Source organism: Lygodium microphyllum, chromosome 6 (genome assembly GCF_053477565.2).
Source record: "Lygodium microphyllum isolate KBCC chromosome 6, Lygodium_microphyllum_v1.1.10, whole genome shotgun sequence".
Lineage (NCBI taxonomy): Eukaryota > Viridiplantae > Streptophyta > Polypodiopsida > Schizaeales > Lygodiaceae > Lygodium > Lygodium microphyllum.
This window is the reverse complement of record NC_141140.1, coordinates 102,184,668-102,202,493: the sequence shown is the minus strand read 5'-3', so window position 1 is coordinate 102,202,493 and position 17,826 is coordinate 102,184,668. Positions and strand designations below refer to the sequence as shown.

Below are 17,826 nucleotides of genomic sequence, written 5' to 3'. Positions count from 1 at the left end.
TGTGAGAGGACTTGGGACTCGGGAGTTAGGACTCGCGCGACTCTAGTCAAGCCTCCAGGTTCGTCCCAGAGGAGCCGTGGCTCGTGACTCGTGAGGGGCCAGCCTGCCAAGGTGCTCGAGTTGCTGCTCTCACACTGTGTGGGCAATAGCTTTGAGGGGACAGGGCGGAATGATGAATCGTGCTGAGGGACCAGGGTGGAATCGTGCTGTGGCGGCAATTGAGAGGCCACGACGGAGGGTGGCTGCTATGTGCGGGTGGCAATTGGAGCGGCAAGCTTCAGGCGGTGACTCACGCCTCCACGGGAGACGGGGAGGACCAGTGGCAGTCACTGACGGTGACTCATGAGTCACGACTCACCAGTGACCACTGAGTCACTGACTCTTGCTGGAGCCTGGAACTTGGCAGCTACTCGTCGGCGATTGCGGTGCCACACTGCCACCGTGCCAATGGCCACTTACACTGACTCTTGACTCTCCAGCGGCCAACCTTCAGCCTTCAAAGTTCAGATCCTAGGATGCCAATTCGTTGGTCAGCTACCACCTTGGGTTGGTGAGGGCTCCTGCTCATAGGCAATGGCGAGTGGAGCAGTGAGTGAGGGCCGAGGCTGCAACGGCCAGTCGCGCAGGTCACGATTCATGAGTCACGAGTGCTGTTGCTTTCAAGAAGAAGATAAGGGCTCGAGAGAGTTTTGATTTTTGAGTTTAGAGCTTTAGAGCGTACTATAGATAATAGACTATAGTCTATACTTATTACTAACTTGATAGAAGTAAACTTCTGATTATAGTAAATTAGTAATCTCACTAATAAGTTGTAACTACTAAGTTCTAACTTAGTAACTAGGCATTGGGGCTTACCGCCTGGGCAATTAGATTAATAAATTTATTTATAACATAATATATTAACCTAAAAAAATGCCTTTCGAACGCAATGCTAAAAGAATTTTGCCATTCTCCAAGAAGGGCAAAATTTTTCTTTTGCCTTTCAGGTGCATTGCTTGCAATGTTTTGGGATTCTCAAGCAGGTGAATAATGGCCTAGAAGGGCTGTGCAACCTTCAAAAATGAACACTCTTAGTTGGCGACGTTGTGAATTGGATGCACCGTCAGCTGACTCACACTGACAGTCTCTCTCTTGGCGACGTTGTGAATTGGATACATGGCCACGGTACTGGAATTAAGTGCATTTCTCAGACAGCGCCACCCTGACGAGCGGCAGAAGCATTCGAACGATCCCGCGCAGCAGCAAAGGGACAATCAGGTAAGGTAAGGACATCATTTCTTTTCACTACAGTCACGATCCCGTCTTGATGCATGCCTGTCGTTCTTCCATAACCACAGCCTAGGGTTAGAAAGGAGCTCCGTCAAGCAGGAGTGGTGACCTCAGCAGAAGTAAACAATGGAGTCAGGATCGACAAGGCGATCGTCAAGGTTGTGGCCTTGCTTAAGGCCTGTGTCAAGCACAAGGACCTCCGCAAAGGCACTAGCCTACATTCCCGCATTAAGGGAAGTGGCCTGCTGGAAAGGAGCCTCTATGTAGCGAATGCCTTACTCAGTATGTATGCAAAGTGTGGTGCACTCCACAAAGCACAGCAAGTGCTTGATGAACTTCCTGTTCGTGATGTTGTGACCTGGTCTGCCCTCATTGCTGGGTATGTCCAGCATGAATGTGCAGCAGATGCACTCGACTGCTTCAAACAGATGCAGTGCGAGGGCTTTTTACCAGATGCAGTCACATTTGTTTGCATCTTGAAAGCATGTGCCCTTGCTGGAGCAGCTACCAAAGGTAGACAAATTCATGAGCAGATTGCCAGCCAAGGGTTGCTGGGATCAAGTCTCATGCTTGCCACTGCTTTGATAGATATGTATGCAAAATGTGGTGAGCTTCCAGAAGCACAACAAGTGCTCGATGAGCTTCCAGTTCGGAATGTGGTGACTTGGTCTGCATTAATTGCTGGATATACTCAACATGGGCATGGTGAGGAAGCACTCAAATGCTTTGAACGAATGCAATGTGAAGGATGTTTTCCAAATGTAGTCACCTTTAGTTGCAGCTTGAGAGCTTGTGCTATTGTTGGAGCTGTTACCAAAGGCAAACAAATTCATGATGAGATTGTTAGACGGGGATTGATGGGTACGAATCTTTTGCTTGACACTGCTTTAGTGGATATGTATGCAAAATGTGGTGCACTTCCAAAAGCACAAGAAGTGCTTGACGAGCTTCCCATTCATGATGTAGTATCTTGGAATGTACTAATAGCTGGATATGCCCAACACAGGCATGGTGAGGGAGCTCTCAACTGCTTTGAACGAATGCAACAGGAGGGCCTTTGCCCAGATTTGGTCACCTTTATTAGCATCTTGAAAGCTTGTGCTGTCTCAGGAGCAGTTGGCAAAGGCAAAGAAATTCATGATCAGATTGTCAGACAGGGAATGCTTGGAACAGACATCATGCTTGCCACTGCTTTGGTGGACATGTATGCCAAATGTGGTGAACTTCCAGAAGCACAACGAGTGTTTGATGAGCTACCAGATCGGAATGTAGCAACTTGGAATGCATTAATGACTGGATATGCCCAACACAGGCATAGTGAGGAAACACTCAACTGCTTCAAACAAATGCAACGGGATGGCCTTTGCCCCAACGCAGTTACCATTAATTGTGTGCTTACTGCTTGCAGTCACTCAGGTCTTGTGGATCAGGCTCAGAAGTATTATGAAAGTATGAGCACAAATTATGGTATTATGCCAGACTTAGAGCACTATACTTGTATGGTTGACCTATTCGGTCGTGTAGGACAATTTGACAAGGCAATAGACATGTTGAAGAGGATGCCATATCCTGATTATCTTCCGGCCTGGGATTCTTTGTTAGGGGCTTGTCTAAAGTGGGGAAATGTAAAGCTTGGGAGGTTTGCCTTTGAACATGCAATCAGACTAGATAAAACTGATGAGTCGGCATATATCTGTATGCAAAACATTTATGCAGCTGCTGGTATGCAAGAGGAGGCAGACAAGATTGAAGCTTGGAGAGTGAAAAATGAAACATGGAAGAAGCCAGGATGATGCAAATGAAATATAAATTTGTTTGGTCTTGGGGATGCAAAGCATGCACAAAGCAAGTACATCGAATGTCTTTGCATGAACGTCACAAGAAGGATTCTCTCAATTTTGCAATGGGTTCACAAAGCATTTGCAATTATGTACATGTTGTGAAGAATGTGTGAACCTTTACTGATTGCCATGTGCCACTTGACATATTTAACATATGGAGAAGCGCAAACTTGTTGTCTTATCCCAGAAAAGGCACAAGCTCGAAAATGGCAGCCAGGAAGGTGTGGAGATGATGACAAAGTAGAGACGAGGTACTTTATTGTCTTCAGATGCTGAGAATACCAAGGATAGATACTTTTGAGAATATATGTAATGATTAACCAATATTACTTTGATGGAAGGATGCCTAGAGGACATAAACTAAGATGTTTGATTTGTAGAGCTTTCAATGCTCTTTCATGCACACTAGTTGTGATAGTCTACATAGAGCATCTGACCATTGCTCAAGAGATATGGTTGGAATAGGATCAATTGTACAAGGTATGGTATTGTTGGGTTTTCTCACTTATGCCTATGCTCACATGGGAGTGTCGGTGATCAGTAAGACATTGGGGCACTTTTTACTCTCGGTATAAGAGGTTTTCCCCCCAGACTTATTGTCTTATTTCGTATGTGTTTATGTCACACACTTACAGGCAGTTATCGTGTTCGGGTGTGAATACCCCTTACAACCCTAAGGTTTAAGGGTTGTACTTTGTACTTTCAGATTACACTCTTTCAATCTATTGCTTTGGGTGTCGTGCTTCGCTCTCACAGTGTCTATTGCACTCTAAGTTGAGCTTCGATCCTCTCTCCATCTCACATTTGATATCAGAGCATTGGCTCTGCTCAGCACAGCTCAGTTTCTGCCCAGGTTCAGCTCTGCTCCCAGCACCTGTAGAGTGCCGCCCTGTGGTGCTTGTTTTGCAGTCTCCCAGCCAACGCCAGTCAGTAAGGGAGTCCGTCAGCCAGGTTATCTTGCACCCGCCGGCCACCGCCCACTACGTCAGCCCAGATTGTTTGCTCCGCCAGCAATAGCCAGCGCCAGTAGCAGCGCTGCCCGCAGCGTCCCTGCGTCAGCCTGGGAGCTCGCCTGACAGCCTACCTGTACCTGCAATGTGTCGCCCTTGTAGCCACGGCTGCCCCTTGGCCCTGTCCCTATGCTCTGCCAGTTGTGATGCCCCTATAGCCTCTTGTCGTGTGCCATGCTGCTAGTTGCCTCCAGCGCCACTAGCGCCTAAGCAAGCTCCCTCTAGGTCTCTGACACGTAGCCCGACACCCTTCTGACCCTGCGCTTATTTGGCCGACTACTTTCAGAGGTAAAATTTTTAAATTTTTTTATCTTTTTTATCATAGTGGCATATGGATACAATGATTGTAGATACAAAAAAGAGAGACCTATGGATCTATGATGAGGTATTACTATCATCATTATTAGAACCATCTGAGTGCTCATCAAGAGAATCTGAAGATGACTTCTCGGTATCGGATGATGAGACACTCTCATACTCATCCTCACTGATGAGGTTACCATTATCATCAAATGATGGCTTCCTAGGTGCCGGCTATGTAGGCAAGGGGGGAGTGTCATTATGAGGCATGGGATGTGACTTACTAGAGCCTTGTCTTACGTATGTCTGCAAGCCGCTCAAACCGCCCCTCCTCGATGTCGGAGTGTGTCAAATGACCATGCCCTTACTACCACCTACTTGAACTCCTCTCTTACGAGTATGCCGATTGCAAGTGTCGTGAGTATCTGCTGCTATAAGCTCTCTATAGAGCTTCACAAAAATATCTCCTCCTCCTTGTCTACTTCTTGTAATTTGTAAAGTATAAACTTTAAAGTTTAAAATAACAATTTTAAATTTTATGGTTAAGTGTTTATCTGCTTTGGACTACCCATGCTTATCATAGCCCTCATCATGCGTAAGCTAGTGCAGCAATAGAATAGATGGGCTTATGCATCCATGTCCATCTCTTCTTTGCTATCTCTAGAACATGTGCATGTTGTGTCTCTGTGATCAACATGCAATCACGTGCCTTCACCAATGCCGCTCTAAAGAAGTGAATGAGAAGGTCCATGGTGGTGGACCCCTCGCAATCACTCATATGTAACACTCAAAAAAAGGGAGTCATGACAACGACAATGGCATGGACTTTTTGCCAAAATTGCTCATTAAGACATAAGAGCTTCATGGCTTTGGTCTCCTTTCTCTCATACTCATCCCACTCATTCCATAGAGTGGACACCACTATCAGTTGGTGCAAGGTAGACTGCATCTCATAAAGGCGCTTGAGCAACAACCACATGTAAGCAAACTGAGTTGAAGAAGGCTTCTTCAACTCGAGTGTGCTATACTCACGATACATCGCGAGCACCTTTACCTTTACCGTAAAGAAGGTGACAACTGATGTAGCTTTGTAGACTACCCTCTTTATCCACTTGAGCTTCCCAATGTCCTCCGTGAGTAGTAAGTCCAAACAATGACTTGCACATGGAGTCTACGCAATTGTGGGAAACTCGGTCTCAAGCAAATGGCCCATGCACCAACAATTCGATGCATTGTCGGTAACAACTTGTACCATATTCGAGAGACCCACCTACGACCACAAATTACAAGTAACAATACTTGGAGGTTAGAGAGAGAAAGAGAGAGTTGAGCCTTTCAAGTTTCAACTTTCAAGATTTAAAAATGAACAGAGATGGGGGTTGGGAGAAATAGAGAATTGAGATAGATATTAGAGAGAATAGTGAGATAGATAGTTATACATAAATTATAATGGAAGAAAGTGAAACAAATTTAAAAGGCAATGTATATCCGAATGATAGCTTGCCGAATGTGGTGGTAGATGAATGCCCCTATCGTTTTCCTCCTCCTCTTGCCAGTATCTACGGCTTGTAAAAAGTAAGTGTTGAGTGGACATGAGACGAGTATGTTGATGATGTCCCGTTTCTTATGATCATTCCATCCGTCAATGAGAATGGAGCAACCATATTTTATCCATGCGGCTTGACTAGGATTAAGGGCTCTATCAATCCTTTCATTCTCTTCATCAATCTTTTTCATCCTCGTATCATTGTATGTGACATTGGTCTATCCTTCACATGGACCCACATTAGCAATGGCTTTTACGGTCTTCTTCCATTGCTCTTGCTTTAGGACATTGAATGCAAGATTGCACTCAATCATCATGTGTGCAATTTCAATGTCCGCAAGTTATTGCCTTTCTCTAAGAAAGGCAACTAATCCACGCACATGATTGGGAGCTTGAGAGAGAGAGAATTGTCTCTTCAGTGCCACATAAGCCTCCACTCTTTGTCTTTTGCCAAAGTTGGATACGGATGTGGAGCCCCCACCACCAATGGTAGAGGCCTCTCCCACATCGGTTAAAGATACGCCCACATTTGATGCTTCTTCATTAGTAGGCATAGGAGTTGGTGCCGATATGCCACTTTCTCCTCTTGTGGATCCCCCTCTCATCTTAGCAAGAATCTCATTTGTGATGTTTTGAGGGATTTCCTTGCATGCAGCAACTTGCCCCCCGTCTTGGAAAGATGTTGGAGAAACTAGATTGCATTACTTGTATAGTGCTTCCCACAATACTTGCATGTCCCATGGTGGGAGTTGGATTTCTTTGTGTCCCTCTCCACATGGATTGCGTGCAAAGTGAAGGCCTCATGGCTCTCATGAGTATGGTGCCAATGACGGATGTAGAGGCCCAAGGGAGAGTGAGATGCTTGAGTCTTGACTCTTGAAACTTGAAAGAGAGGGAGAGGATTGGGTAAAGTTGGAAGAGCAAGAAGAGAGGGCATGGGAGAGGCTTGAGCCTCGAGCCTTGATAGGGTGCGGGAAAGAGGAGAGAGTCAGAGGCTAGAGCTTCACGAATCACAAATCAATTCAAGATCCAAGAGAGGTAGATGAGAATGGCAAATGCTTGCTAAATTGGTGTGGAAGCATAGAGGAGAGGAGCACCTTTTTGTAGATGAGAGAAGGGTGAAATGGTCAAAGAGGGGTCAACAATCAAACAGGGCTGCTAGTTGGATGGAATCCAAGGGGGGCTGGGGGAGGAGTGCATAGCTGGAAAAGGGGGTGGGCTGAAGTATCCAAGGGTCCCACCCCCCAAAAGTGTCACGTAGGAAGGCACGTGCAAGTGGAATGCACAGGCTGAACGTGTAGAATGCAAGGAGACATGGCACACACGGTGGCCAAGAAAGGCCCGTTCTTTCGTATGAAACTGTACGGATATGTACAGTACGGACAGTACTGTACAGCCCATGAGTGCAACTATGGTTGAACTCAATAAGGAATCTTCCTGAGTTCTTGATGGAGATTTGAGATAGGTTCTTTGTGCATGTCATGAGGAGAATGGAATCTACAATATGAGCACTTCACCGGCCTTTTTCTCACTTCTCTTCTTTCGTCACAGACATAGATTGAGCTATGGCATGTTCAATCTGGCCACCTCAACCATGAATATTTTAGGAAGGTGGCTCATGGTTAGCTTGTTCATGGATTGCTAAAGATCGGGGTGAGCCACCTGCTTTGCATGTCTTGCATTCGTGGCAAGCAGCATAGATATGCAATTCCTAGCACAGCTTCATGAATGGCAAAGGAGCCCTTGGAGCTTGTTTCGATGGACTTATGTGGCCTAATGAAGAGGGAGTCCCTTTTTATGCTCATTGTTAATGATTTCAGTGGAATGACATGGGCATATTTCTTGGAGTTGAAGTCTAAAGCATTCTCAAATTTCAAGGATTGGTTGATCTTTCAGGAGAAGTGGTCTAGTTGGAAGCTAAAGACCTTGTGAGCCGATAAAGGAGGAGAGTTTGTCTCCAATGAGCTTGCTAAGTTTTGTGCAGATTGTGGCATTCACATAAGTTTGCCAACATGAACACATCTTAGAATGGTCTATTCGAGCAGAAGAATCGGAGTGTGATCAAGATGGCATGGGCTACGAAGGAGCATCAAAGATACCATAGTGTCTATGGGCTTAGGTAGTGGCATTGTTGTCCATATCCTTAATGGGTCACCTGCCGTGGTTGGTATGACACCTTTGGAGGCTTACTTTGCAGTACCTTGGATGCATGCAGAATACATTCGAGATCCCACAACTTGCGGAGTGGAAGTGCTACCTTCCCCTTGAGCATCAGGCAATGCTCCAGACCCCTGCTTTGTTGAACTTGAATGAGCCTGAATTGAAGTTGACTGTAACGGAAAGATTTCTAGGTAAAGTTGCAACAACAGAGGATGGTTTGCCAAGTTATCCTCTTCCATCCACTTTGCATCTATTGGTGAAACAATGTTGAAGCTTCACCAAGAAGCATATGGAAACTTTATCTCTAACTTTACTTGCCTCGAAACCTCCACTAGGTTGTAGGCCTTTCTTCCCCTTAAGCATTGAGATGCTTTATGCTTTCACATTGTTGCAATTCCAACTTTACTAGTATGCAACATTGCATCCAGTTGACTAGCCCCTCATGTGTACCTGAGAAGCTAAGAGCATGAGTGCATTAAGAAATATTCTTGTTTGCATGCTTTGGACCATTGCAATGTGATTGTGCATGGGAATTTGCATACTACCAGCCATACCAAGATACATTTTCCCATACATTGCATGCATCACTAGCAGCATTTTTTCTCATGATCAACGCTATATGTAGCATTTGCATTAATACCATGAGTCCCAAACACAGTGGGCTGTATATATGTATTGCCAAACTTGCCACTTTGTGCCCCAACATCATGCCAATATTGCTATACATGGGGTTATGCATATTATCAACCATACTCGAATACACTAGGCCTTGCACACTACACATTGGTTGCTGCATACCATAAGGAGTTGTGCCATACATCCTTGTATGCAGTCCCAAGCCCACCATAGCATGGAAACTAGTGCCACTACCAAAATACCTTGGTTATCCCATCATAGTGTGCATGCCTTGCTATCCAAAAAGCATTGGATTGGTACTTCCAAGTTGATCTTGCATATGCATCAATTGCTCCACTAGCATCATTTGCTTATGCTCACTACCCTCATTTAGAATATCATATTGCAGTATTGGCTCTTCCTTCGGTGCATCTTGCTGTCTTAAAGCTCTTGAAGACGATTTTCTCTTCTTGCCTTTACTACCCTCCTTTAAGGGATTCAAACAGTGCATGAACTAAGGATAATTTGCCAATCATATAAATATTTTAGCTGCTGTCATCAGCTGATCTTTAAAATGGTCATCAAATTCCTATTGCTTTTGCTAGTCATCTTTCAGATTGAGAGGCATCATCCTTGCTTGATTCTATCTCACTATTTGAAGACATTCTTGGTGTAATGCTTAGCTGAATACAATTTCAGCACTAGAGCAAAGCTTCCGACCTTCAATCAAGTACCTTGGGCCCACCAAATTGAGGGAATTGATGGTATCTGGAGATGAAACCTTGAAACTAGTCTTCCTTATCGGATAGAGTGGTAAACAACCTGATTAAGCACTTTTACAGCAATTAACAAATTCATAAAATTGAAATGTACACTTTACCATACAATCTTGGAAAACCTTTGTAATGCAGTGCGGTAGTCTCCAAGAGTACTTATCGCCTTGTAAGGGTTTAGAGTCTCCGTATGCTTATGAGGACTTAGTACGTGTCAGATGCAGCTTATTGCCTTGAGTATAGAAATCTGAGAGCTAATGCAAAATGATCTCTGTGACCCAGAAAGGTGAGGTGCCACAAGGAGTGCGTGGTGGAAGATGCATGTGCTTTGGTGGGGTAGGCAGTGAAGGTCGAAGGCGATATCCTTTCAGTGGTATGATTGTTCTTGCCGTAGTAAGGGCACCCGGTGGATTGGCCATTAGGAGAAGCCATTGCACCACAGTGACAACTTGGAAAAAGGAGGGTGGGAGGGAGAATAAGGATATCTCCCAATGATGTAGCCATAGTTGTCAGGTACGAAAAGTACGGTACAGTACGGTACGATAAAATACGGTACTAAATGGTATCTTAAGATTTTATAAGGTACAGTACGATATTAGTTCGAAAAAAAAATTAACTTCATTATTTTGAACTATAGATGATAGAACAGATGTTTAAAGTCTAAATAGCAATGCTTTTGGAGTATATAAGATGAATACTTGAGGGTAACACGCCAAAACCTCTATGGCATACGCCACATGCGCAACATGCGCTACAACTTACAAGTACATACATAGGAGTGGATACATCATATATGAATGATTATACAAATAAGAGGCATGTATGCTTGAGAGAGAGAGAGAGAGAGAGAGAGAGAGAGAGAGAGAGAGAGAGAGAGAGAGAGAGAGAGAGAGAGAGAGAGAGAGAGAGAGAGAGAGAGAGAGAGAACCCATTGCACCTTTCAAGCAATTTCTGGAGCGACTCCCTTTGCGTTTCAACTCGTCTTACTTGAAGCATGCAATCTTTCAGGGCTATATGCAGCAATTGATTGACAGATTCTTCTTGGACTTCTCTTCTCAGGGCACTGCATCATTTGAAAGATTGCTCTCTAATGTGCAGCGGGTCGCTCGGCAGTATGGGATCTATCATGCCTCTCTTTGTCGGCAGCGTCGCAAGGCAGCAGAGGACCTGCTGGCTTTGGTTCGTTCTCTGCTGGTGGACACTCCGGATGATGCATTTCTGCTCGCACTGGCCATGCGGGTGGCTGATCTTATTAAAGAATTCTAGTTGAAATCATATCAGCAGGCCAAACTGCAACATCTGACGGAGACTTTGCAAGATAGTGCATGTCAGACCCATAAGTTCTTTCGAGCTCTCCATGCCTCTCCTGCTCGAGAGAATATGACCAGACTCGAGGATGCAGAAGGCCACCTTATCCTGGATCCGCAGACTATTGTGCATATGTGCAGGAATTATTTCCGTGACCTTCTCGGTTCCACTTCTCCACCTTCGGCCCAAATTACTCAGGCCCGTTCGGTTTTTTATGACCTGGTCCGCAATCAGCTTCCGCAGGACATGCAAGCTACTATGGAGTCCGATATTTGTGAGGCAGAGGTTATGGACGTCTTGTTACACTTGCCCAAGGATAAAAGTCCGGGTTGGGATGGTCTCACCAATGAGTTCTTTGAAGCTTTTGCTACCCAACTGGCGACACCTTTGCAGGCTTTGTTTCAGCAGGTGTGGGAAACGGGGATCATGTCTTCCTCATGGAAAGAAGGCCTTATTAAACTGCTTCCAAAAGTCCCTTCGCCATCTAAGTTGACACAGTGGCGCCCAATTTCTTTGATGGGTTCAATGTACAAAATCTTTTCCAAAGTAATGGCGAATCGGCTCCATAAGCATCTCCCGGCCATTGTGCACCCTCTACAGTATGGTTTCATTAAGGGCCGAAATATTCTGCACAATGTATTGAATGTGCAACTGGCAATTGATTATGCAAGGCATTCTAATCAGGAGGTAGTACTGATTCAACTGGACCTGGAAAAGGCTTTTGATTATCTGGACTGATCTTTCGTTTGCTGAACTTATGTCTGCTATGGGCTTTGGTCCTCGGATGTCTCGTCTAATATACACCATTAGTGCTGCAGCGTCTTCGCGAGTCATGCTGAACGGAGGTGTTACTGAGCCATTTGTCCTTGCCCGCTCTATCAGACAAGGGTGCCCTTTGAGCCCTCTATTCTTTGCCCTTGCGACACATCCAGTTCTTTCGATGTTATCTCATATGGCAGCCTCTTCTCAGTTGGCCGGACGGTCGCTTCCTACAGGACAACACTTCATTAGCCAATCCCTGGCGGATGATACTTTTACGATTTTGCGTGCGGACAAGGATAACCTTCGAAGAGCATTGGATGTTTGGGGCCTCTTTGGTCAGGCGTCCGGCCTTCGTATCAATGCGCTCAAATCAGCTATTCTCAGCTGCACGGAGTCGGATTTGCAGTCCTTGGACTGGCAGGGTCTGGTTGTACCTCGTGGCTCCATTATCAGGCACCTTGGGTACCCTTTGGGTGTTGATGTTCCCCCAAAGCAGCTTCTGCAGTGGATTTCTCAGAAAATGGTGGCTAAGTTTATGTATTGGAAATCTCAAGCCTGGCCTTTCCATGTTCGCCTCAAAGTGGCCCAGACAATTATGTTGCCAATGCTCACATATTTCTTGCCATTGTTGCCCTGGACTACTACGACTCTGAATGCTCTTACTCAGTCTATTCGTTTCATGCTATGGAAGAAGGACTCATTGCATGCAGGTATTTCCTGGATCTCTTGGTCGCATGCGTGCACCCCCAAACGCATGGGTGGCGGAGCTATTTTAGATGCCCAAACTCACATGCAGGCACTCCGTTGGTCTCTTTTCCGCGCCATGTGCTCGGATCATCATCCATGGGTCGATATAGCCCGTTATTTCCTTGAGGGCCATGGGCTTCTGCATGGCAATACCCAAATCCGGAGTTCTTGGTGGCATGTTCTTAATGCTGATTCGCGGTTCTCCAGTTCTTCTTCGTCGCTGCTTACTCATTTGGTATGTTCCTGGAAACAGGTCCTCCAGAAGGCTCAGTGGCATCCAGCGGAGGATCGCTTAGCTACTAACTCTTTTCAATTGGAGTTGCTGGCAGTCTCACGTTTACTTGCATGGGAAGGTAAACATGAGCTTAGACCACAATTCAACCGGATGGCCCGTTTGGGCTTGTCTTCAGTTGCGGATGCCACCCTTGCCAGTCGCAATGTGCTTATATCTTTTCGTACAGCTAGGAGGCTTTTCAGGATCCCTCGTGGATATAGGCCTTTATGGGAACAGCTTTTGAGGGTGCTCCAGAGTAGACAACCCTTTCCTGCCCTTGCTTCGGATCATCCCTGGCAGGATTGGGACCTACAAGGCCGACTGACTTTAAGCAAAGCTTCTGCTAACCAAGTGTATCATATTCTGATTAAAGATCATCAATGGCTAGTTACCAAAGCGAATGCTTTATGGGGATTACGTAAATCCCAGTCATGGTGGAGGGCAACTGTGATGGAGGGCTGGTTGAACAAGACACCCTTCAAATGTAAAGTCTTTCTTTGGAGAGTGATGATTGGTGGTCTTCCGCTTGCTTCGGCTCTTTCCAAGCGACGAATCTCCAATGGCAACTGTTTCTTTTGCACCATTGCTGTGGAATCCGCCCGCCACCGATTTATTTCTTGCCCCATCGCAAAGAAAGTCTGGTTATTTTTGTCGGCTGTTTGGCAAGGAGTGGTTGGTTTCACCCTGCGCCCCTTTGATTGGGTTTTCGGGCAGCCCAAATACCCCACTCCTGCACAGCCACATATGAAGCTCGTATATCATTTTCTTCGATATTGGGGCTGTTGGCATAACTGGACCATTCGGAATGAGAGAGATGAAATGACATGAGATGCTTTATTAACGCCTATAAGAGGCCAAAATGACGTGTGAGACCAACAGTTACCAAACAAACCATCAAATGTTTTGGTAAAAGATTTATGAATTTTGTTATGGTTTTCTTTGGCATTGCTAAGGCTAAAGTAGCTACCGATGGCATATTCACTAATTCCTGTACTCTCAGAAGGTACATTAGGCCAAGCTATCCTCTGGCCTAGTTTTATTAGCAATGTGTATTAATGTTTTGGGTTGGGTGGTACAAAATGAGCTATGAACAAAGGTAAAATCAATAGGATTAAGCTACTTGATGATTCTCAAATGGTGCTGAATTTATTTATTGATGACACTAACATATTGTGAAAAATGATGGGACATCAATTAGAAACGTTTGGAACTGCTTGAATACCTTATGTATGGCTTTTGGCTCTAGGATAAATCATAACAAAACATAAACGAGGAGTCTAATCAAGCTTCCACCCCCTTTCTTGGTTGATCGATCAAGGCTACAAAATCACCACCACCACCAAAACAACAACAGTCAACAGCCCAAACCACCACCAACAACAACAACCACACAAAAAAAAAGAAAAAAGAAAAAGAAAAAAGTGCTTGTTTTTTGGTACGAATTCGTACGGTACGGTACGGTACGAATCGTATAGTACAAACCAGTTCGTACTACTTACGAGTGCAACTATGGATGTAGTAGAAGTAGAAGGATAATTCAGAAGTTGATGTTGATCTCGCAAGCTATCTCTAGCTCTGATACCATATCAAGAAATTGTGGAAGCAAACCAGAGAGATAGTAGGTTTTGCAAGGGGGGGACATAGAGTGTGTACGGCAAACATTGAGAAGAGAAACTTAAGAAACACAAATAATGAAGCAATGAATCATATTAAGTGAAGTGAATCTGATACAATGGAACTGTAGCTCGAAAGATGCCTAGAGCAGGGAGAGTGTCGGAGAAGCCTATGAGTCTACAAACGTAGATTTGGGATTAACGCCAACTACTAGAGAGGGATGGTAGCTGATGTAGATGACGTCAGGTTTCCAAACACAAGGTTCAATGGCCACTAATGCTGATGCCAATTGGAGGTGGTCTCCAAATGCTAAAGAAGCCACCAAGATGCCAAATGCAAGATGTAGGGCTTGATGATGATGTCGGTGGATAAAGATGATCGCCTTGACATCCAAACACAAGAAGTTGGATGACGCTGGAGTAGGTGCACTGTCACTTGATGATAGAAGGGGCAGAAGCTGGCAACTGCAAGCTCCACCAGCCTCTGGAGATGATGATGCCAATTGAGGATGTGATGCCAAGTGGAGAAGCCACTGCCTAGACAGTCAAACACAAGAAAGTGATGCTGCTTGGGGGTAGAGGAGTTGATGATAGGATGTGGATATTGATGTAAGGAGGTGGAGTGCTGTTGCTAAGTTGATGATGCCAGCTGGGAAGGAGGAGCTTGCTACCATAAACACAACTTTGTGGATGAAGGAGACTAGTGCAAGGTAGTAGGAGGGAAAGTAGATGATGGAAGGAGAGAAAAGAGACGAGCATCTCATGAATGAGTGAAAGAAGTGTATTGTGGTGTGGTGAATGAATGGGTGATGCCGTATATATAGGCACAAACAGTCTCGAGTCTGGCCCACTGAAGTCTCTTGAGTGGTGCTTTGACTCTCTTAGGAGATGCCTAGAAAGCCCTTTTGGGGTTGGAAATGGAAACCAAAAATGGGAATGAAGAAGGGAACTAATTTGAATGATGTGGTTTCTCAACAAAGGCTCACCTGTGTGAAGGAGGCTTTGTAGTCAGAGCAATGGCAAAAGGCTATGAAGTAGGAGTTGGAGATTGTAGAGCAGAATGGCACTTGGGATCTTGTACTATGGCCTATTTATAAGAAGGCGATTAGAGTCAAGTGGGTCTTTAAGATTAAATACCACAGTGATGGCACTTTGGATAATCACAAGGCACAACTGGTTGCTAAGGATTCACGTAGCATCGAGGAGTGAATTTCCATGATACCTTTGTATCTGCAGCGCGAATGGCCACCATTAAAGCCGTTCTTACCTCAGCTAGCCATAGGAGATGTCGAGTTTGTTAGCTAGATGTAAAGTGTGCATTCCTTAATGGTAACTTGAAGGAGAAGATCAGTGTTCGGCAGCCTCTTGATTTTTCTTATCAAATTGCAAAGTTTATAGGTTGAAGAAGGTTTTCTACAGCCTTAAACATGCTCCAAATGCTTGGAGCGAGAAAATAGACTTGTTCCTCCAAGGGAAGCTAGGGTATCGGCATTCCACTGTTGATCCCTAGTTAATAGGGCGCGCTTTGTTTGTGCTTTACATGGATGATCTCATTCTGATAGGCTACCATGTTGAGAAGGTCAAGCTAACAAAGGAGGCATTGCATGAGATGTTCGAGATGATGGACATGGGACTTCTCTAGTTATTTCTAGGTCATGAGATTTGGTAGACACGGAGGGGGACTTTCATCTCTCAGTAGTGGTATCTGCAAGAGCCTTTGACCATGTTTGAGATGGCGGGGCATCGGTCTATTTCTACTCCCATGGATTTGAATTGGAAGGCTATGGCCCATACAGATTCATCGGCGGCAAATGCTACCCGCTAGAGACAATTGATTGGATTGTTGATATGGCTCCTAAATACTTGGATTGATTTGTGCTTCGTTGTTGGTTTGCTTGTGTTGGATCTAACTAGCTAGGGAGGAGAGAGAAACATGAGACTGAGAGTAGATAGTGTGAGATGAAAGCGATAGATTGTACTTGCTGAATGAAAAGTAATACCCCTAACTTAACTCAAGTTAACTAACTCTAGAAGTGGTGACACTGCTTATTAACATGGTTGTGCTCATAGTGCAAATCAAGTAACTAAAACATTGGGCACTTCCCATAGAATTGGTAAATTCTAACACCCACGTGCAGTGCTAATGCGGTAGAAGTATAGGAAGATCAATCACTAAAGGGTAGCAAGTTCAAGGGCTTTCAGAAAGCCTCCAACTTCTCATGAGGAAGTGTTTTGGTGAAAATGTTTGCAACATTCTCCTATGTAGGGGCATACATTAAATTGATCTCTCCTACATAGCATCTCTCTTTGATATAATGGTAATGTACCTCAATATGTTTCATGCGAGCATAAAACATAGGATTTTGTGCCATTGCAATAGCACTTTGACTGTGAGAAAGAATGGGTGTAGAACCCTCCAAAGAAATCTATATATCAGCCAATAATCTACACAGCCATACACATTCCATTGTTATAGTGAAGGTTGCCTTGTACGTAGTCTCAAAAGACAAGGTAGTCACTGTAGGTTTTTTCTTACTAAGCCATGAAATGCATAAATGGCCTAGAAAGAAACAATGTCTACTAATAGACTGTCTAATGTCTGAATCACCAGCCTAATTTGAGATGATGTAAGTCTGTAAGTGCAAAGTTTCCCCCCTAGGAGATAATAAAGCATATGACTAAGTACCTTGCAAATAATTGAAGATTTGCTTGACAACTTGCCAGTGTACTGTCCATGGGCTGTGTATAAATCTACTCGCCTAAGATATGCATACTGTATGTCAAGAGGTGTGTTGCAAAGTTAAATAAGACAGCCAACAGCCTATAAATTGCAACATCAAACATTTGTTTACTATCATGTATGGACATGTTGAGTGTTGGCTCCATAGGAGTGCACATAGGCTTGCAATCTTGCATATTGAATCTATGTAAAAGCTTATCCATATATTGCGATTGAGATATGAGGATGCCATTTTGATTTTGAGTGAATCGAATCCCCAAATAGTAGTGTAAATAGCCCATATCTGACATAGCAAAAGTATGTTTTAGTTCAGCTTTGAAATCTGAAATTTTATGCTCTTTTGGTCTAGTGAGCAACGTAGCATCTACATATAGAATGACAATCAGTAGGTTCCCCCCTCCATTCTTAGTGTAGAGAGTAGGTGTAGTTCGATTATTTGTGAACCCAATGTTGGCCAAATAAACATCAATCTTAGCATACCATGCACGGGGAGCTTGTTCTAAGCCACAAAGAACCTTACGCATCTTACAAACCATGTGCTCTTTGCCTTTTACCAGAAACCTTGGAGGTTGTGACACAAATATATCCTCATGTAGGTCACCATTTAAGAATGTTGTCTTGATGTCCAATTGATGTACATTCCAACCATAATTTGTTGCCGTTGCAATAACACATTGAACCATACTCATATGGGATATTGGAGCAAATGTCTCCGCATAATCAATGGCCTTTTTTTGTGCATATCCCTTGGCTATCAAACATGTTTTGTACCTCTCTCTTCAGTTTGTAGACCCATTTGGTGCCAATGGCTTTCTTGCCATGGGACAACTCAACAAGATTCCATGTATGATTTCTAGCAGTAGAATCC

The 17,826-nt window shown here is 44.4% G+C and overlaps 1 protein-coding gene across 3 annotated transcripts in view; it reads left to right on the top strand.

The window, feature by feature from the left end:
- Positions 1-1,106: 1,106 nt before the first annotated feature.
- LOC148034880 (pentatricopeptide repeat-containing protein At2g13600-like) overlaps positions 1,107-17,826 on the top strand; it is a 40,966-nt gene continuing 24,246 nt past the window's right edge. The window contains exons 1-2 of one of the 3 annotated variants that reach the window (XR_015691124.1): positions 1,107-1,257; positions 1,338-3,361. Coding sequence is in view for 2 of the 3 variants with exons in the window: in XM_087679815.1 (XP_087535941.1) it covers positions 1,156-1,257; positions 1,338-3,062 (1,827 nt within the window). In the remaining variant the exon portion in view is untranslated. Of the gene's footprint in view, positions 1,263-1,337; positions 3,768-17,826 lie in introns of those variants that run through there. The other 2 variants (XM_087679815.1, XM_087679816.1) reach the window with 2 other exon arrangements.